The 15,700-nt window shown below is 46.6% G+C and overlaps 2 protein-coding genes across 6 annotated transcripts in view; both read right to left on the minus strand.

Moving 5' to 3' along the window:
* Positions 1–282: 282 nt before the first annotated feature.
* Positions 283–4,643, minus strand: OLFML3 (olfactomedin like 3). The gene is made up of 3 exons (XM_028102077.2): positions 2,890–4,643; positions 1,917–2,202; positions 283–1,588 (listed from the first exon to the last, which is right to left on the minus strand). The coding sequence occupies exons 1-3, from the start codon at positions 3,001–3,003 to the stop codon at positions 768–770; spliced, it is 1,221 nt and encodes a 406-aa protein (XP_027957878.1). The 5' UTR covers positions 3,004–4,643; the 3' UTR covers positions 283–767.
* A 93-nt stretch (positions 4,644–4,736) lies between these two features.
* Positions 4,737–15,700, minus strand: part of HIPK1 (homeodomain interacting protein kinase 1) — a 48,868-nt gene continuing 37,904 nt past the window's right edge. For all 5 annotated transcript variants that reach the window (XM_028102075.2, XM_088022324.1, XM_028102074.2 and 2 more), the window contains 5 exons: positions 15,130–15,312; positions 14,422–14,628; positions 12,703–12,944; positions 10,696–10,826; positions 4,737–9,583 (listed from right to left, as the gene is read on the minus strand). In XM_028102075.2, the coding sequence (XP_027957876.1) occupies positions 9,095–9,583; positions 10,696–10,826; positions 12,703–12,944; positions 14,422–14,628; positions 15,130–15,312 (1,252 nt within the window). In that variant the 3' untranslated portion in view covers positions 4,737–9,094. The remainder of the gene's footprint in view (positions 9,584–10,695; positions 10,827–12,702; positions 12,945–14,421; positions 14,629–15,129; positions 15,313–15,700) is intronic.

Here is a 15,700-nt window from a genome sequence, read left to right on the forward strand (position 1 = left end):
GCCAGGGGCGCGGGGCCAAGGGCGGCTCTGGGAGGGCCGCCCCAGATGAGAGGCGGCTGTGGAGGGAAGCCCCTCGGCCAGCCCCCTAAAGGGGCGGGATTGTGTGCTTCCCCAGGCGCCCCATGGTAAAACCTGTAACTAGAGAAGTCCCCTCTCTCTCAGCAGGAGAGCCCAGCCAAGTCCCCAATGTGGCTTAAGGAGTGGCAATGGGGTGGAGGAGGAAAATGGAGGGTCACGGGGAGAAATCCGATCTGAGGGCCACCCCAAACAAACACAGGCGAGGAGCATGGATTTTCCTTTTAATGCAAAATGTTGCAATAATACAAAATGATGTGGAGAAAGCCCTGTTCCCCGGGGCACTAAAGGGAGAAGGGAGACAGCCAGAGTGGAAAGTCTCCTTCTCCTAGAACCCTCTCCCCCCACCGGACTCACACTGAGGCAAGAAATATTCTGTTGCCCATTTGCTGGGGTTGCCCCCATACGAGGGTCCAGAGCTCTGGGTCTGCATGGTCTTTGGCCTGAAATTCATTGCCATGGGGCAGGAGGGCACTGGCCACTTAGGGCTGTCTGTGTTTCATCTCTAAAAGGGTCTCTGAAGATCTAAGGTCCCACAGGAAACGGAGGGGCCATGAGAATTTGGCTTCCGTTGGCTGCAGATACAGGCCCCGAAGCACAAGTTGCCCACATCTGGACAACAAGGAGCAGGAAGCGTTGTGCAGACAGAAATGTGTAGAGGTGAGAGAGATTCACCAACCAGGGCTAGGTCCTCAGACTTCTTCCTCTTTCTTTCTCATCTCCAGCTTATAGACAATCTGGTAGCCGTCATCCCAGGCGTAGAGCTGACGCTCTCGGGGGTTATAGCGGAGGCTGGCATGGGCCCCATACCGGCGGGGGAAATACGGGAGGGCCGCCCTCTCGGGGGTCAGGGTGCCACTGGCATCAAAGGAGCATTGGATGCGGGCGCGGCTGGCAGGGCGGGTGTTATAGACAACGTACAGGGTCCCGCAGATGACAAAGGCCGCCTCAGCATTCTCTCTGGGACATGGTGTGTCCCACTGCTGCTCGGTGTCCAGGGTCTGGGGGTCTAACTTGGCCAGACATAAGTGCCTGTCATCCTCCCGAGTGGCATAGACAGCCCAAAGGCCCTCCTCATCAGCCGCCAGGTCGATGTATGTGTCTGCTGTCAGCCCGTATGGGGGGATCAAACCCTCCGCCGGGAATACTGAGCTGTCCACCACGGTCCGGTTTGCCAGGTGGAATTTGATGAGCTGCAAGGTGTTCTCCAGCTCCCCTCCCCCTCCGGGTCCTCCAGGAGGCCTCCGGGCGTAATAAAGAAAGCCACCGTACACCAGCTGCCCCGTGCCTACCCAGGGGAAGGGCACCCGGACCCGGGAAGCTTTCCGGGCAGCCATGGCCAGGGTGAAGTCCCGCAGCCTTGGGAAGACAAAGGCTGTGTCATTCTGTGTCCCATCTAATACGTAGATCTTCTCTGTTGGCCCCATTGGATCCTTGGTCCACAGACCAGCTGGGCCACCGAACCGCTTCAGGATCTTCATTGATCTCACCTGAGAGATTGTGTAGCCACAGTCTGGTGGGGAGGGAGAAAAGCACAGGACAAGGCAATACGGGCAAGAGTTAGATGCCCGCGGCGGGAACCCCCCAGGGTGGGCCATCTGGAGGGCAGTGGGCATCTGCCAGTGGACGCCTCCACTCTTAAGGAGGATAGGGAAAAAGGTGCCACAGAGGCCTGGGTCCCCAGAAACGCTCACAATGGCCCTGTCATTATAGAGATTCCCCTAAAGCGGATTCCAGGAGATCGCGCCAAAGTGGCCTCCGGGACAAGGAGAAAAATGGGAAAGAACCAAGGCAGAATACAGGTCCTGAGAGTGTCAGGGCTCTGCTTTTGGACCACTTACCTGTCAGCATATCGTACTTCTCATTTCTTCTGCCCTTGCCTTTGATCCCAGGGCCTCCGGTCACCTTCTCATCAACCTCCACACAGGGTAGAGCTGGGTTCTGGGTCTCCAGATAGTCAACTTCCCGCTCCAGACGGTCCACTCTGCCCGAGATGGTGTCGGCCTCGGTTCTGAGTGCCTCGCGCTCCTTCTCGGCCACCTCCAGCAGCGGCAGCATCTTGTTCTTGAAGTCCCTCAGCTCAGCGGCGTGCCGGCTACTTTGGTCCTGGCACTGGGCCAGCCGTTCCTGCAGGGATGGGGGCCAGGAGAGGGGCTGAAGCGTTACAACTCCCAGGCAGGGAGAGGCCCAGCCAGGGTGTGAGGAACGGGAAAGAGCACAAACTAGCCAGGCATCAACTCCCCTTCAACCCCCACGGAAAGGAAACCAGATGTTCGGAGACGCTAAATGTGGAAAAAGCCCGGCTCAGATCACCTAGGCCTCTACCCCCACTTCATGTCCTCTGAGTCGCCGGGGCGGCCTAAGTGCATGAGGGCAGTAAGGGTCTCTGCTCCACTGTATACTTCTCCTCTTGGGAATGAACAGATTTCAACTCGGGAATGGCACAGACTTCAAACTGTTAAAAAAACAGAAAGCTGCAGATTCTCTCGGAACTTCCAGCTCTCACAGAATCATCAGCTCACCCTGAGATGCTTTCTTGCCATGCTAGCTCTCATGTCCACTGTCCCCTTATTCCATGCCGTCTCAGGGTAAAACACAAAGGCCTGTTTGCTTTGGAATGGCTCTGTGGCCGTGGGGAGAGGAGGGCTTGCGATTGTAAGGATACTCTTCTTAAAAGATAGAGTTTTCTGTTGGTGCTCACAGAGCCCCATCGTGTCATGTCCCCAGATCCCTGACACACTGGGTGAATCAACAGGAGATGTGGAGTCCTTCCCGCCTGGCCCGGGGGGGGGGGGGGGGGGGGAAGTCACTCACCTCTAAGGCAGCTAGTCGGCGTTCCATGTACTCCACAAGGTGGTGCTGCTGTCCCTGAAGGGGTCGCAGCCATGACAAAAGGAACAAGGTAAGGAGAGGCGTGCAGGGCCCCATGGCCGTGGGAGAAAGGGGGCCGGAGTAGGAGCGTGCAGTCCTGTGCCTTTTCCACTCAAGCCCGCCGCTTAGCTTTGGAGGCAGGGTGGGGGCGGTGCCTTCTCTCTTTCTGGATCTCGGGTCTCTCTCACTACTCTGGAATGCTTTCACGGTCTCTTTACAGCCCCCACCCCCTCCTTTCCGCCTGGATTGATCAAACACAGATGGCCCTATGGCAGAGCAGCCAGAAGAAGCCTTAACCACCTCCCGCCTAGGCTGTAGGCTCCCGGGGAGAGGGGAAGGAGATGAAACCCCAGGGCAGAGGCCTTCTGGGCAGTCACCCAGAAAAAGGAGCTCGCAGCGGGAGGCAGGGGCCCCGGAGTACACTCAGCAAACTCTATTCCTGTTTTAGGAGAATGCATGCTTCCTTCCAGTGCTGGCTTCTTCAGACACATCCATCATTAATCTTTTCCTTCCCCAGCAATAGTAGCATGAATTGTTTTCTGCCTTGTTCAGTGGAAGCTGGAAGCAGGGGAGATGAGGTTTGAGGGGAAGGGGTGGGAGAAAAGATCACAGTGGTCAAGTCTGCACTACCTTCTTCTATAGCTCATTGGCGCCATCTTGTGATAAGCACCTGGTGTCATCTCAGGATTCACAGGGAAACCAAGGCTTAGACCTCACGTCCTGTGGAAAATTTCCACAAAGCAAGCCAAGCAGATTGAATTTACCAGGGGTTTTCATCATCAAAACACAGATTTCCCCACAGACTACCCAACTACTTAAGGGGCTATCCCAATCTCTCTCTGATTTAGCCTAAGGAAGAGAATATAACTGAGATTTAAAAACAAACAAAAATAGCAAAAAAACCCAGATCATTGACAAGTTAAATTCATTCTTGATTACCTGGAAGTGAGACTGATAGCAGAGCCTTTCTATTTGCCTTTCTCTTACCTGAACGCTTCTAGGTATATTCTCTTACCAAACCTGGGGAACATTCAGTAAGTTCACCCTCATTTATTTAGGAAAAAAAGAATCTGAAAAATATATGTGCTGCAGTCTAAATCAAATAAATGTGTTCTGACTTCCCCACCAATGGGAGAGAAGAGCCTATGGATCATTTCTAGGTTATGGTCCAAAACGGTGTTTCTAAATGCGTCTCATTTCTATACCCCAACCACAACTGCAGAACCCCACAATGAATTAATGGCCACTGTAGGGTAGATGTGGCCTGAAACACATGTGTCAAAAGAAGCCAAACGAATATATAGCATTTATTCAGGGACCTGCAGTGATCGATTAGACAAATCTCTAATTCTTCATCAGGAGAAATTTTCTTCACTTCAGAATCAAGAGAACTCTAATCAGAGTCCTTCTCCAAAAGGACTGTGCTTCAAACAATGCAGCTTGAAAGGAGGGGAAAATAGCGTCTGCTGTGGTGATTCTGATTTTCATTATGATACTTCAGATGGTTGTTGGAACATGCTAGGAAACAAAGTTTAGTTATCCTGGGTCAGAAGCTGTGCCTCTTTCAAAGGGCCAGGACCAGATGAGATCTTCAGTTAGGGCCCGGACACTCCTTTCCTGGGAAGTGTTTTCTACCAACCCTGTTTCATTTCCATTGTGGAGATTTGTATGAAAGATGGATTTGCCTCTAACCCACCACTGGTGTTCAGATGCGATGTATTTAGCCACTCCAAAGATGCCATTTGTTGATCCCCTTTGTAAACCTCTAACAGAAGTCAAAGACAGCCACATGAATCAGAAAATTTACCCATTTTATTGATGCATTGCAATTGCTCTACATTTTACCATATTATGTAGAAAATACTGAAAATACAAGCTACTTTGTAAAACCAAAGACGAACATTGAATCCAAAGATAAACTATGTTTTACACAATGGACCCTTTTCCCGTAGTTAGTATTAAATTTTAAATATCTATTTCTTTTGTTAAAATGATTATTTTACATACTCCCTAAGTACATCTGCATTACAAACATAGCTCAATTAATTCTCAGAAACTGTTTCTAGAGGCTTGTTGTAAAAGGAAGCGCACAACCAGAAAAGGGAGAAAGCAAAAAAAGTTTAAATCGCACACAATAACTAGCATATCAAATACATTTAATAAAGTTGGAATTCCATTGCAATATCAAGGATTCAAAGCAGAAATACTAACATTACATATAATGTACATATAATGTACTGCTACATGTAGTGAGATTATTTTTCAAGCTGAATCAAAACCACACATTATATAAAGTTTAGCAACAAACAACCATGTAGACATGCTGCACCATCCGTTTAAAAAAATAAACAACAACAAAAAAAACAGGAAGCAGGCTTGGGCCATTCCTGTCACTGAGAGGCAATTTCATTTCCTATCCTAAAACCAACCAACCTAACCAGTGGGTTTTTGCATAATAATGCTGAATAAAACACACATTACTGTGCTTGCCTGGCTAAGGGCAGTCAAGCTGAGCCCCTCTAGTGGAGGACGATGGATGGCCAGAACTGTTTGAAATGGGAGTTCTTATTCCTGGGGCTGGTATCTGCGCTGAGCACTGACAGCAGTATCCCTCTCCTGGGAGCTATTAAAACTCTGGAGTGATCAAGTGTCCCAATGAGCCCAGAGTGGCTGTACTTAAACCTTCCCCACTTTCTCTCTCACCCTGAAGGGGAGAAGCTGGAAATGCAAGTTCTGAAAGGACGTAAAGCCTTAAGCTGGTCTGAGGTTAGGCCGCCGCTCACTGAATTCGCAGGGCTTCCCCCCATCCTGTCAGGGCTGGCAATGTTAAGCCCCAGGGACAGAATCTAAAGCCACATTGAGCACATACACATTGAGCGGACACAGATGGATTTTTATCTTGGTAAATTTGAAATGCCAATTTGCAGACTAAGGCTGAAAATTTCTAAAACTCTTCAAGCCACACACTGCTAGTAAGGATGTTTCAGGTAACAATACACACTCTTGGTATTGTCTTTTCCCCATGAAGTTATAAGACTCGCATCTTAAGTGGTTATCTACTTATTGGACAGGGAGGCAGGAGGGGAGTGTTTTGTATTGTTTTTCCTGCATCTCGTTTGTTACAAAAACAACAAATCTTACCCCTTGTAGAGGAAAGATAAGGAACAAAAAAATGTTTCTACTAGAAACTAGGTCTGCCTTTGAACAAGAAAATCAAAATATGCTTGGCAAAAAAGGGAAACACAACGATCACACGCGCTGACCAGAAAACTGTGTAACACTAGTGACGGAAACCATACAAACTGCTTGGGTATCCTTACCAATACAGCGGTGCAAACCGAACTCAGGAGAATGACCACAGGAAAAAAAAAAGAAAAAAAGAAAAAGCAGAAAACACCACCATGTTCCTGGTAGGCTGTACTGACTGACTGTACTACCTGCCCCATCGTGGAAGCCCTTACTCTTTACAATGAAGAAACTCCAAATACCTTGACAGCTCCTCGGTGTCCAACCCGGTACAGAGCTTGCTGACCAGGCTCCATGAAATCTCCCATCTCCATCCTGCACCTCCTTGACGCCATCTCTACAAAGAACCAGTCCTAGACTTAGCTCTCAAGTACATAATTTTCAATTCAGATGGAACACTTCTATATCTTAGAGTTAACCTTCTTCCCCCAAATCTTTTATGGGCAGGAACATCCCCATCCCCAGTACCCTCCACTTGACCCAGATCCATGCAGGAGCTGAGAGTACAAGGACAATTTCACAGCCCCAAGAATATTCAAGTTGTTAAAAAGAAACCTCAAAAGCCTGATGACTCAACAGGCTTTGGTTCCTTTTTAATATTCTTCACCGGCTCAGAAACCTTCCTGTGAGTTCCCTGTCACCAGCGGCATCACAAAACTCCTCCTCATAGTACGGGGACATGGTAAGCAATACAATAGGCTCTTTGGTATAAACAGATCTGTTATATGTTTTTTTCAACAAGCAAATATTTTACTAGGAATGGCAACTATTTGCAGGAAGGACTGCCACATGGGAAAAGGAAAAGAAAAATTTCATTCTAAAAGTGATTGCACATACTTTAAAGAAAAAGAAAACCACCACATATTTCATATTGGCTTGACTCCTCTCACCTGCTTCCCAAACTCTCACAGAAGCAAGGTAGCAATGCGCCGTGAGAGAGCCACATGGGGAAAATGCTTCTGTGAGAACTAGGCTGAGATTCCGGGTTGGAAAGGGGTAGACGTGGTGCTAAAGGAGAAAAGCTGCTGTTTTTCAATGAAGGCAGGGAAACTGACAACAATGCATTTACACGACACAGCTACTAATCCTGTTCTGATAAATCCCAGTGAACAGCTTAGGGTCCACAAGGGCTTGCTGGTCCATCCTAAGGCAAGCTCACTGTAAACTCTATGAACCACTACATCATCATATAAGGCACTACAATAAGGGAAGGAGGAGACAGGGAAGAAGAGACACACACTGAACAACTCCTCACCAGACACACCTGTGCAAACAATTCCAAGGGTCTCCTCTCCTTGCAGGCAATGCCCCTGCTCATTCAACACTACAGTAATATGCTCTAATATAATTGCAATTAGTTCACATACATTCCAACAAGTATCAGTTCATTTTGGTTTAAATACAATGGAGACATCCATTCCATCTCCGGGGTAACACTGGAGGATCAGATACACACTAAATACACAATTCAAGTGTAATCACTACACATTTGATTACAAATAACATTTTGGGTTAGCAGGAAAAATTGCTTGTTATATTTTTCTAATCAATATGTACATATTTAATTATGCAAAATATTAAAACACCACCATTACAAAACTTCTAAAATATTTTTAAATTCAGTAATAAATTTTTAAAATATTTTTTGCAATTCCTACATGCACTTATTGTATAAGTCTTAATAAGAGAGCATTCAATTTGCTGCTGGCATACAAAGGAAGCTACTTTAAAGTATAAAAGCTATACACAACGTTCTTATCTGGTTTCAGATTCTTTAGCTTTCTCCCCAAATAAATCACATAGAACAGAAGGGAGAGATGAGGCAAAGAGAGAGAGAGGTGTATTACTGAAAATTCATATTAATCTTTAGGCAAAGCTCACCAATGCCAACAACCTTTAGGCAAAGCTCATCAATACCAGTATCGCATAATACAGAGAGATTTTGCATATAATAAGACAACCACCACCATACAATAATAACCACCTTAATGGCTTTTCCAATAATAAAATTTAAGCTGAATCAGAGAAAGAGAGAAAGACTTTTAAAAAATAACTTAAGAAGAATGCACGGTACTTCATTTAAAAAGAGTAATACCTAGTGCTTTCACGGTAGGTATGGATTCTCTCACACTAAGTTACCAGCAAATGGTGAGCTGCCTTTTTAACACTACTTTACAATAAACACAGGAGCAACTGAGAGAATCCCAAGAGTAACACAGAGCAGTATATTACCAGTTTTGCAAAAATAACAATTGCCCAGTAAGTATAACGTGACACGAAAACAAAACTAAAACACTGTAAGTCTAATGTCCCATAAGAAAGGTAAAATTTTGAGAGGAGAAATGCCTGATAGTCAGATACAGACTTGTGTAAGCTGCTCTTAAAATAGGCCATTAACTCTTGGTTTTCAAACAAGCAAAAAGTGGTGATTTTTCTTTTCTCACTTATTACCGGATTTCAAATCCTTCTATCAGCATTTTTCCTCTGACCAGCAATTACAATAAAACAAAGTTAAATAAAGAGGGGCTTCACTTGGTTTTTTTAAAAACATTTATAGAAATCAAGTCAGAGAGAAAATATTTTTCAAAGGGTAACTTCAGAACGATCTCTCTTCCTTGGTAACTGCAGAAGATAGGCATCTGAACTCTTTCAAATAGCAAAAATGCTGTCACAAAAATAAAGAATTAAAAAATAGGGCAGACTTTGGGAGACTACAACAATGCAGTCAACACTAAGACAGGTTCCCCAGAGAAAAACCTTCTGCTTCAGTGGGCCCCTGCAGAACAAGTTGCTGGCTAAGGAGTTTCAAGAGGGGCTTAAGGGAGGAGCTCGTCATAGCCCGTTATTAAGAACTCAGGGCCAGGAACAGGCAGCCATGACCCCTCCTCCCTCTGCTCACCAACTACAAATAGGAATACTGGCTGATCTTGGTAGGACTCAGTGGGTATCCAGTGTAAATTGTTGAGCCTCGGGAAGACCCAATGTAGGACTGGGTGGCAAACTGGTGTTGGTACTGAGCAGGGGCCACACTGGCAGAAGTGAGAAGGCTGGGCCCAACACTGACAGGGACCTGGTGCACCAGAGTGCTAGGGTGGGTGGTATAGGCTGCAGCATGCCTTGAGGAGCCCTGGGGGGAGAAGAGATGAGCAATGGAGCTGGTGGAGCCCAGTGCAGCAGCAGAGGTGGGGGCAGCATACGTATACAGGTGAGGCTGGCTCGGCAGGTGAGCAGGGGCTGGGGCCAGGTGTGGGTGCCCCGTCGAGTGTAGTGGGCTGCCATGCTGGAAGGCGTAGGGGGCTTGGGAGAGCGGGGCCACAAACGCCTGCTGCCTGCGGGGGGCAGGGTTGCTGCTTCTCTCCTGCGAGGTTGGAGCTGACGATGACTGCTGGTTCTGGAAGGAGGAAGAAGGGAGTGAGGAACCTTGAGGTCGTCCTGGTTCGGGGCACCAAAGACCAAGTGGAGAGTTGAGGTTCTAACCTGTACTGTTCCTGGGCTGCCATAGCACAGAAATCTCCCAGACTGGCAATGCTGTCAGAAGTCAGCCTCCATCCCTCCACCTCTTGGCAGAACAGATCCTAACCCGGCCCAGATAGCAGCAGTTTGCTTTTAAGTATGACAGGGGCAAGGGGGAGGGGAGAATCAAGAGTTCACAGGGTTACCCACTCCTGCAAGTTAGTAACTGTTGACTCAAACTCACCCTATTCTGGCGCCAGGGAATTTGAATTTTTCCTAACCTTTCTTTCTTGCCATTGTTTTCTTTTGTTCTCCTCTAAGTTCTTCATATCCCTGTTGACTTGTGGAGCCTCAAACACATGCACTAACTCGAACTGACATTTGCACTTGCCTGTGCTGTCTCTCTCTCTCTCACACACACACACACTCACTCACACACTCAGTTACACCCTCATATTTACACTTTCTTAATACCGGTAGACATCATACAAGTAGCAGAATTTCAGCCGAAGAAAGAGTGAATAGTGCCCCTTTTACAGACAGAACAGTGTCCCTCCCCACCCCAACAGATCACACAGTGGTGGGCGGGGGGAACTCAGGCGCAAGCCAGCACACAGGACTCGAACCAGCTGATGAAGTGGCCACAAAGCTTTGCACTGTCTCTTGCCCTCAAGTAATCGGTGTGAGGCTCGCTACTTATGACCTGGGAGGTGAAGCAAGAGGATCCGGTAGCAAAGCATGTGGTGATACAGAAGCAGGTATGGACTAAAGCACCCGAGGCTCTCTCTAAATTCCAGACATTTCTCTAATCTTCCAGGAAAGACTAGGGAGGTCTGAAGGAAAACCTGGAATGGGCACCCTCAACACACTTACAGAAGGAATAAAGGGACACAGGACGTGCAGGGATGACGCAGGCCATAGAACACCAAACGGTCTGACACAAAAGGGGCTTCATTTGGCTTTATTCAGCAGTCCAGCCAGAAGCGGGGCTCTCCAGAGAGTGACAACAGGGAGGGCCCCAAACAGAAGGCAGCAGCGCCTGGCGCTTACCTGGCTAAGGTTGAGTGGCTGTGCTGCGCTGGTCCCCCCGCGTGGAGCTCGACACCCTGTGGGGGTGATACAGCATCCAGATGACTGCCCACTCACGGAGGCCACTGGCTTGGTCTTACTGCTCAGGAGACCTAAAAAAGGGTCAAACCGTAGTCAGTTATGAGTGGCCTCGGCTAAAGCTCAGATGGCATCATATTCATCAGTCCACATCTGTATGAGGTTTGCAAGAGTTAAGGTTTCATGTCTATCTTAGTTCCTCAATTACATTTACACCAGAGGAACAAAAACTGTACAACCCACTTCTTTTCTGTCTTGCTACAAAGCTCCATAAAGGATCTTCGAAAGATTCACTTCAGTAAATCTTATCCAGTCTCTTGTATGTGCAAGGCACTACTGGAAATACAAACACCAGTGGGACACAGTCCCTACCCCCAAGGGGCCTAGAGTTTTATGTAGGAAGGGGTTAAACAAGTATAAAAATGACAATGGGAAGCTGAGTAAGATGTTGGTAATACTGAGGACATTTAGGTGTCAATGGAGCTTCAAAAGAAGGCACGACTAGATCCTGCTGGGCACTCACGATCTTCAAATTCTAAGAAACTGCAGAGCAGTTGGATATAAGCAAGATCAATTTCCAAGGTTCGCTTCCTCTGTGGTCCTACTAGGAAAACGGAAGCATTTATTCAATGATTTGTGGAGTAGCCTCTATTCTTTGGACCCAACAATGGACAGAGCTCCTAATGACGCTCTTCAGGAGCCTGGCATCAGGAAGTTCTGCCTTGTCTGCAATGGGACAGCTGCCCAGTTCTGAGGGGGAGAACCGCACTGAAGCTTAACACGATATCTGAAATCAGAGCCCTGTTCATGTCTCTGGCAGTAACATAATTCATAGTAGAACACTACTTTATGTCAGTACAGCACAGACGGCTACACTACACCAAAATTTCATGCTCCCCCTACTCTGGTGTACAGAGTTGCCACTGGAAAACAGCTGCCTAGACAAGGACTCCACTTCCTGGGCCCCCGAGCCTCTAGGTGGGGCCATGGGATTAGTCTGCACTGTTTCCAGGGCTTGGGAGGTAAAGAAATCTGTGTCCCTCCTCCAAACTCTTTCTTCTTTTCATTGGAGGCTGAGGATCCCTGGGCTCTGATCCCTGCCTCACTGCAGGCCCACCAACCAGGAGCACTAGCACTGGGAAGTCATGTGAGTAAGAAGCAAACTTTTTTTTTTTAAAGATTTTATTTATTTATTTGACAGAGAGAGAGAGACAGCGAGAGCAGGAACACAAGCAGGGGGAGTGGGAGAGGGAGAAGCAGGCTTCCCGTGGAGCAGGGAGACCGATGTGGGACTCGATCCCAGGACCCTGGGATCATGACCTGAGCCGAAGGCAGACGCTTAATGACTGAGCCACCCAGGCGCCCGAAGCAAACTTCTAGTATGTCAAGCCAGGGAGGTCTGTGGCTTGTTACTGCAGCTAGCATTACCTGATAACTGAACTGGGGAGCCTAAGCCCAGCATCTAACAGCAAAAAAGATGGAGGTATCTAAGTTGATGATAAAACCACAAAAGTATTACTGCTATGACACTGGGTAAGAAAATATCTAAGTACATACTGTTTTCAAAAACAAAAACAAAAAAGTTTGCAGTCATTTTTAATAGTATTAGTTCCTGTTCACTCTGGATTGTCAAATTTGAATCACTTGTGCCAAAAAAAATTTGCCTGCTAATTCTCCCTGCGGTACAACAGCTCTTGTCTGTCTTCTCCCATCAAAACTGAGTACATTTCTGAGACTACAAATTCACGTCTACGTTAATCCAAACAAAATAAACATAGTAAGATACACTGATTGCCAAAAATGATTTCACATCACAAGGAATTGATTTCTGAATTAAGTAACTGGTCGCTACCATCACTACCATATAATCTACCTAAGCAGATTATAGTGACACATTAAGGACACACACACAGCAACGAAGAATTCACGTGCGGCTGTGAAGATGCTCACCTGAGGTTGGGGCTGCTACAGTGCAGTCGCCAAGCTGAGTTTTCAGTGGAGGCACGATGATGGTGCGGGTGCCAGCGCCATCCCCCACGACTCTGCCGGGCCCCTCCACAAGGGGTCCACTATTGCCCCGGAGAGCACCCAGGGTATCAGTGGAATATGGGCTGCTCAAGGAAGAGTCAGAGTCTGGAGAGTCGTTGACAGTGACATAACTGATGACGTTAGACCTCGCCTTCAGGCCCGAGCTGAGGAGAAGAAAATACATGAAAATTCAACCCCCTTTTAGCAATGTTTCTTTGATGATCTCTGGTCTCCCATGATGACAAGGATGACGACGGCGACAGAATAATACTAGCGGCGGCGGACTTCTCAGTGCTTATTATGCATCAGGCACTATTCTTACACTACGCATAGGTCTCACCAAATCCTCACAACACTTCTGTGAAGTAGGTACTATCACCCCCATTTTGTAGATGAGGAAGCTGAAGCACAGAGAGATTAAGACACTCAGCCAAGGTCACACAGGTGGTTAAGTGGTGAAGACAGGATTCAAGCCGGGACAGAATGCTGCCAGATACACAGCTCTAACAACTCTTCCACGTTGCCGCTCAGCCATTTCCACTCACGGTCATTTCAGTAGTATTCCCCGTATCATCCTGCTAGACTATATAAATGGTTCCTTAGTATGTCTAATCAAACTTCTCGCCATACTTTTTTTTTTTTTTAAATGTTCCTTCACAAACGGAACTCCATCTTCCTAACTTTAATTTTTCCTGATTTTAAAAGAGACTTGGCTCCAGTCAAAGCAATCCTGCTGGTTATACAACTTTTGCCACTCCATGGTCACTTTTCCTCACTGGAAAGTTCACCTTTTCTCTTCCCCAAATCCATTCAGAAACCACTTGCAATACTTAGTTTCAAGTCTACATCCCATTTGTAAATACCATTTTGTAACTGTAAATATCATTTGTAAATAGCTCTTTTGAAGTACTTCATTCTAAATCTGCTCTTTCAGGTCATTAAACTTCATTTATATATAACTCTGCAAAGTCTTCTCAGCTACTGTCATATGTGAATCCTACCTCCTCAGGTAAATGTGGGGTTATTCCCTCTCCTTTATGCCTAGGACCAAAGGTCCAGGGAAGAATATAACACAGAACAATCAAAGCAATTAACTATGTTCCCACTAAGAGAGAGGTGTATGTAACAGTTCTTAAATGTATCCATTCTCTCTTGGTTAACTGCCCAGTTAAGAACTTGGATTAAGGTGCTGAAATAAGAGGAAATTATCTGGTATTTACATTCCTCAACTTTCAGACCATACTTAAAGTTGTACCTCTTCCAAAGAGGCTTCCTCCTATCTACTAACTTTTCCAATTAACTATTGTTTTTATGTGCTTCTGCTATGGCATCTATTTTCAGACTCTAAAGGTCCTTAAAGGCAGGGAATCATGTCTGTGGTATAATGTGCATTCCAAGCCAAAGCAGCTAAATATTAAGCAACTTAATATCCCCCTTCTAGGGAATGTATCTGAAAAGACTGATTTCATTGCTCAGTCATGGAAACTTGAGTGTTCTGACTCAGGCATCCGAGGCCACGCTTCCAAAATACCATTTTTCAGTCCTTCCTTTCAGAGCCCAAACTGGACCACTTGCCTGAAACCAAGAGTCTAAGATGAAGGTTAGGAGCCACCGAGCCAAGGAGCCATCCACCTGTCTTACCTACTGGGCTTGTATTTGTTGTCCTCCTCCTCATCAGTGTCACTGCGGATGGTGATGACACTCACAGGAGGGCTGGGAGTATCTGGAATGATGATTGGCTGATGCTGATCTGGGACAGGGACTAGGGAATTATAAGAAGATGTGGTACGGAGAGGACTGCTCCCAACCAGAGAATAGACTTGAGAAGGCAGAACATCCAGAGAAGACCTGTAGAAAAAGGTCACAAAAAAGACCGTTCAGTCCTCGGTCCCCACAACTATCCATCTTTTCCCCCAGAACTCTTCCCAACTTGTTCTTTGATTCCTTTTTACCTAACCATTAAGTCAATACAACACTTAACTATAGAAGTTCCAATAAAAACTAAACGAACCGCTCTAACCAGGGTTTCCACCAGGGACAAGAACCCTAAAATACAACATAAATTTTATTTTTGTATGCCCTTTATTCCACGGTTAAATTTCCCTCCGTAATGGCGGCAGGAAAACAAACACATTGGCCTAAAGATGGCCGGGATTCAAAGTGGCAGCAGAGAGAAAGGATTTGCATAACCAGGACACACCTGGCATGCATGTCCAAGTGAAAAGGTTAGCTCAATTCGGCAGCTACTCGCTGCTTCACACCAAAAGGGTCTATACCACGGCACTTTAAATGCTGGCAACATCTCTGTCAAACTGGCAGCTTTAACTACCAGCTCTAACAGAGACTTACTTAGAAGAGACTGGAGCACACTGCTTATTCTTCTTTGAAGGGAGAGAACTGGATTGTTGTTGTCTGACAACATGGGCAACACCAACATTCAGGGGCTGAGCAGTGGCCAGTGTCACGTGGTTAGTCAGCAAGGAGGGCTGCTGCATGATAGTGCTGTACTGGTTGCCATGAGAGTGGGCGTTCCTGTACCAACAGAAAGACACAGAGAAGACTGAATGCCTAAACCGCTGGGAAATTAGGACCAAACAGGTATTAAAAGCAATTAAAACAACCAAACAGAGCTGCGTTTTATTTTTTAAGTTGGGCACCTGGATGACAAGGCTGTAAGTTTTCATTGCATGGTTTCTAATGCCTAAGCCTTTCTTTAAATCCCAAATAAATGATTCCTGATCTCAGAATCTATTGTTTCCCTATATTCCAAGTTTTCTCATTACTCCATCTCCTAGCCCGATCAGGGTTTTCTTAAAGAATCTGAAACACAGATACAGCTCCCCTTTCCTTTATATTCTTCCCAGTCTGACCAAACCATCAAGCACTCCTACCCTAGGGGATCTGCCCTTGCACATCTCCC

Source organism: Eumetopias jubatus, unplaced genomic scaffold (genome assembly GCF_037043125.1).
Source record: "Eumetopias jubatus isolate StellerSeaLion01/CBP00866 unplaced genomic scaffold, mEumJub1_p1.0 scaffold_4, whole genome shotgun sequence".
NCBI classification, from domain to species: Eukaryota; Metazoa; Chordata; class Mammalia; order Carnivora; family Otariidae; genus Eumetopias; species Eumetopias jubatus.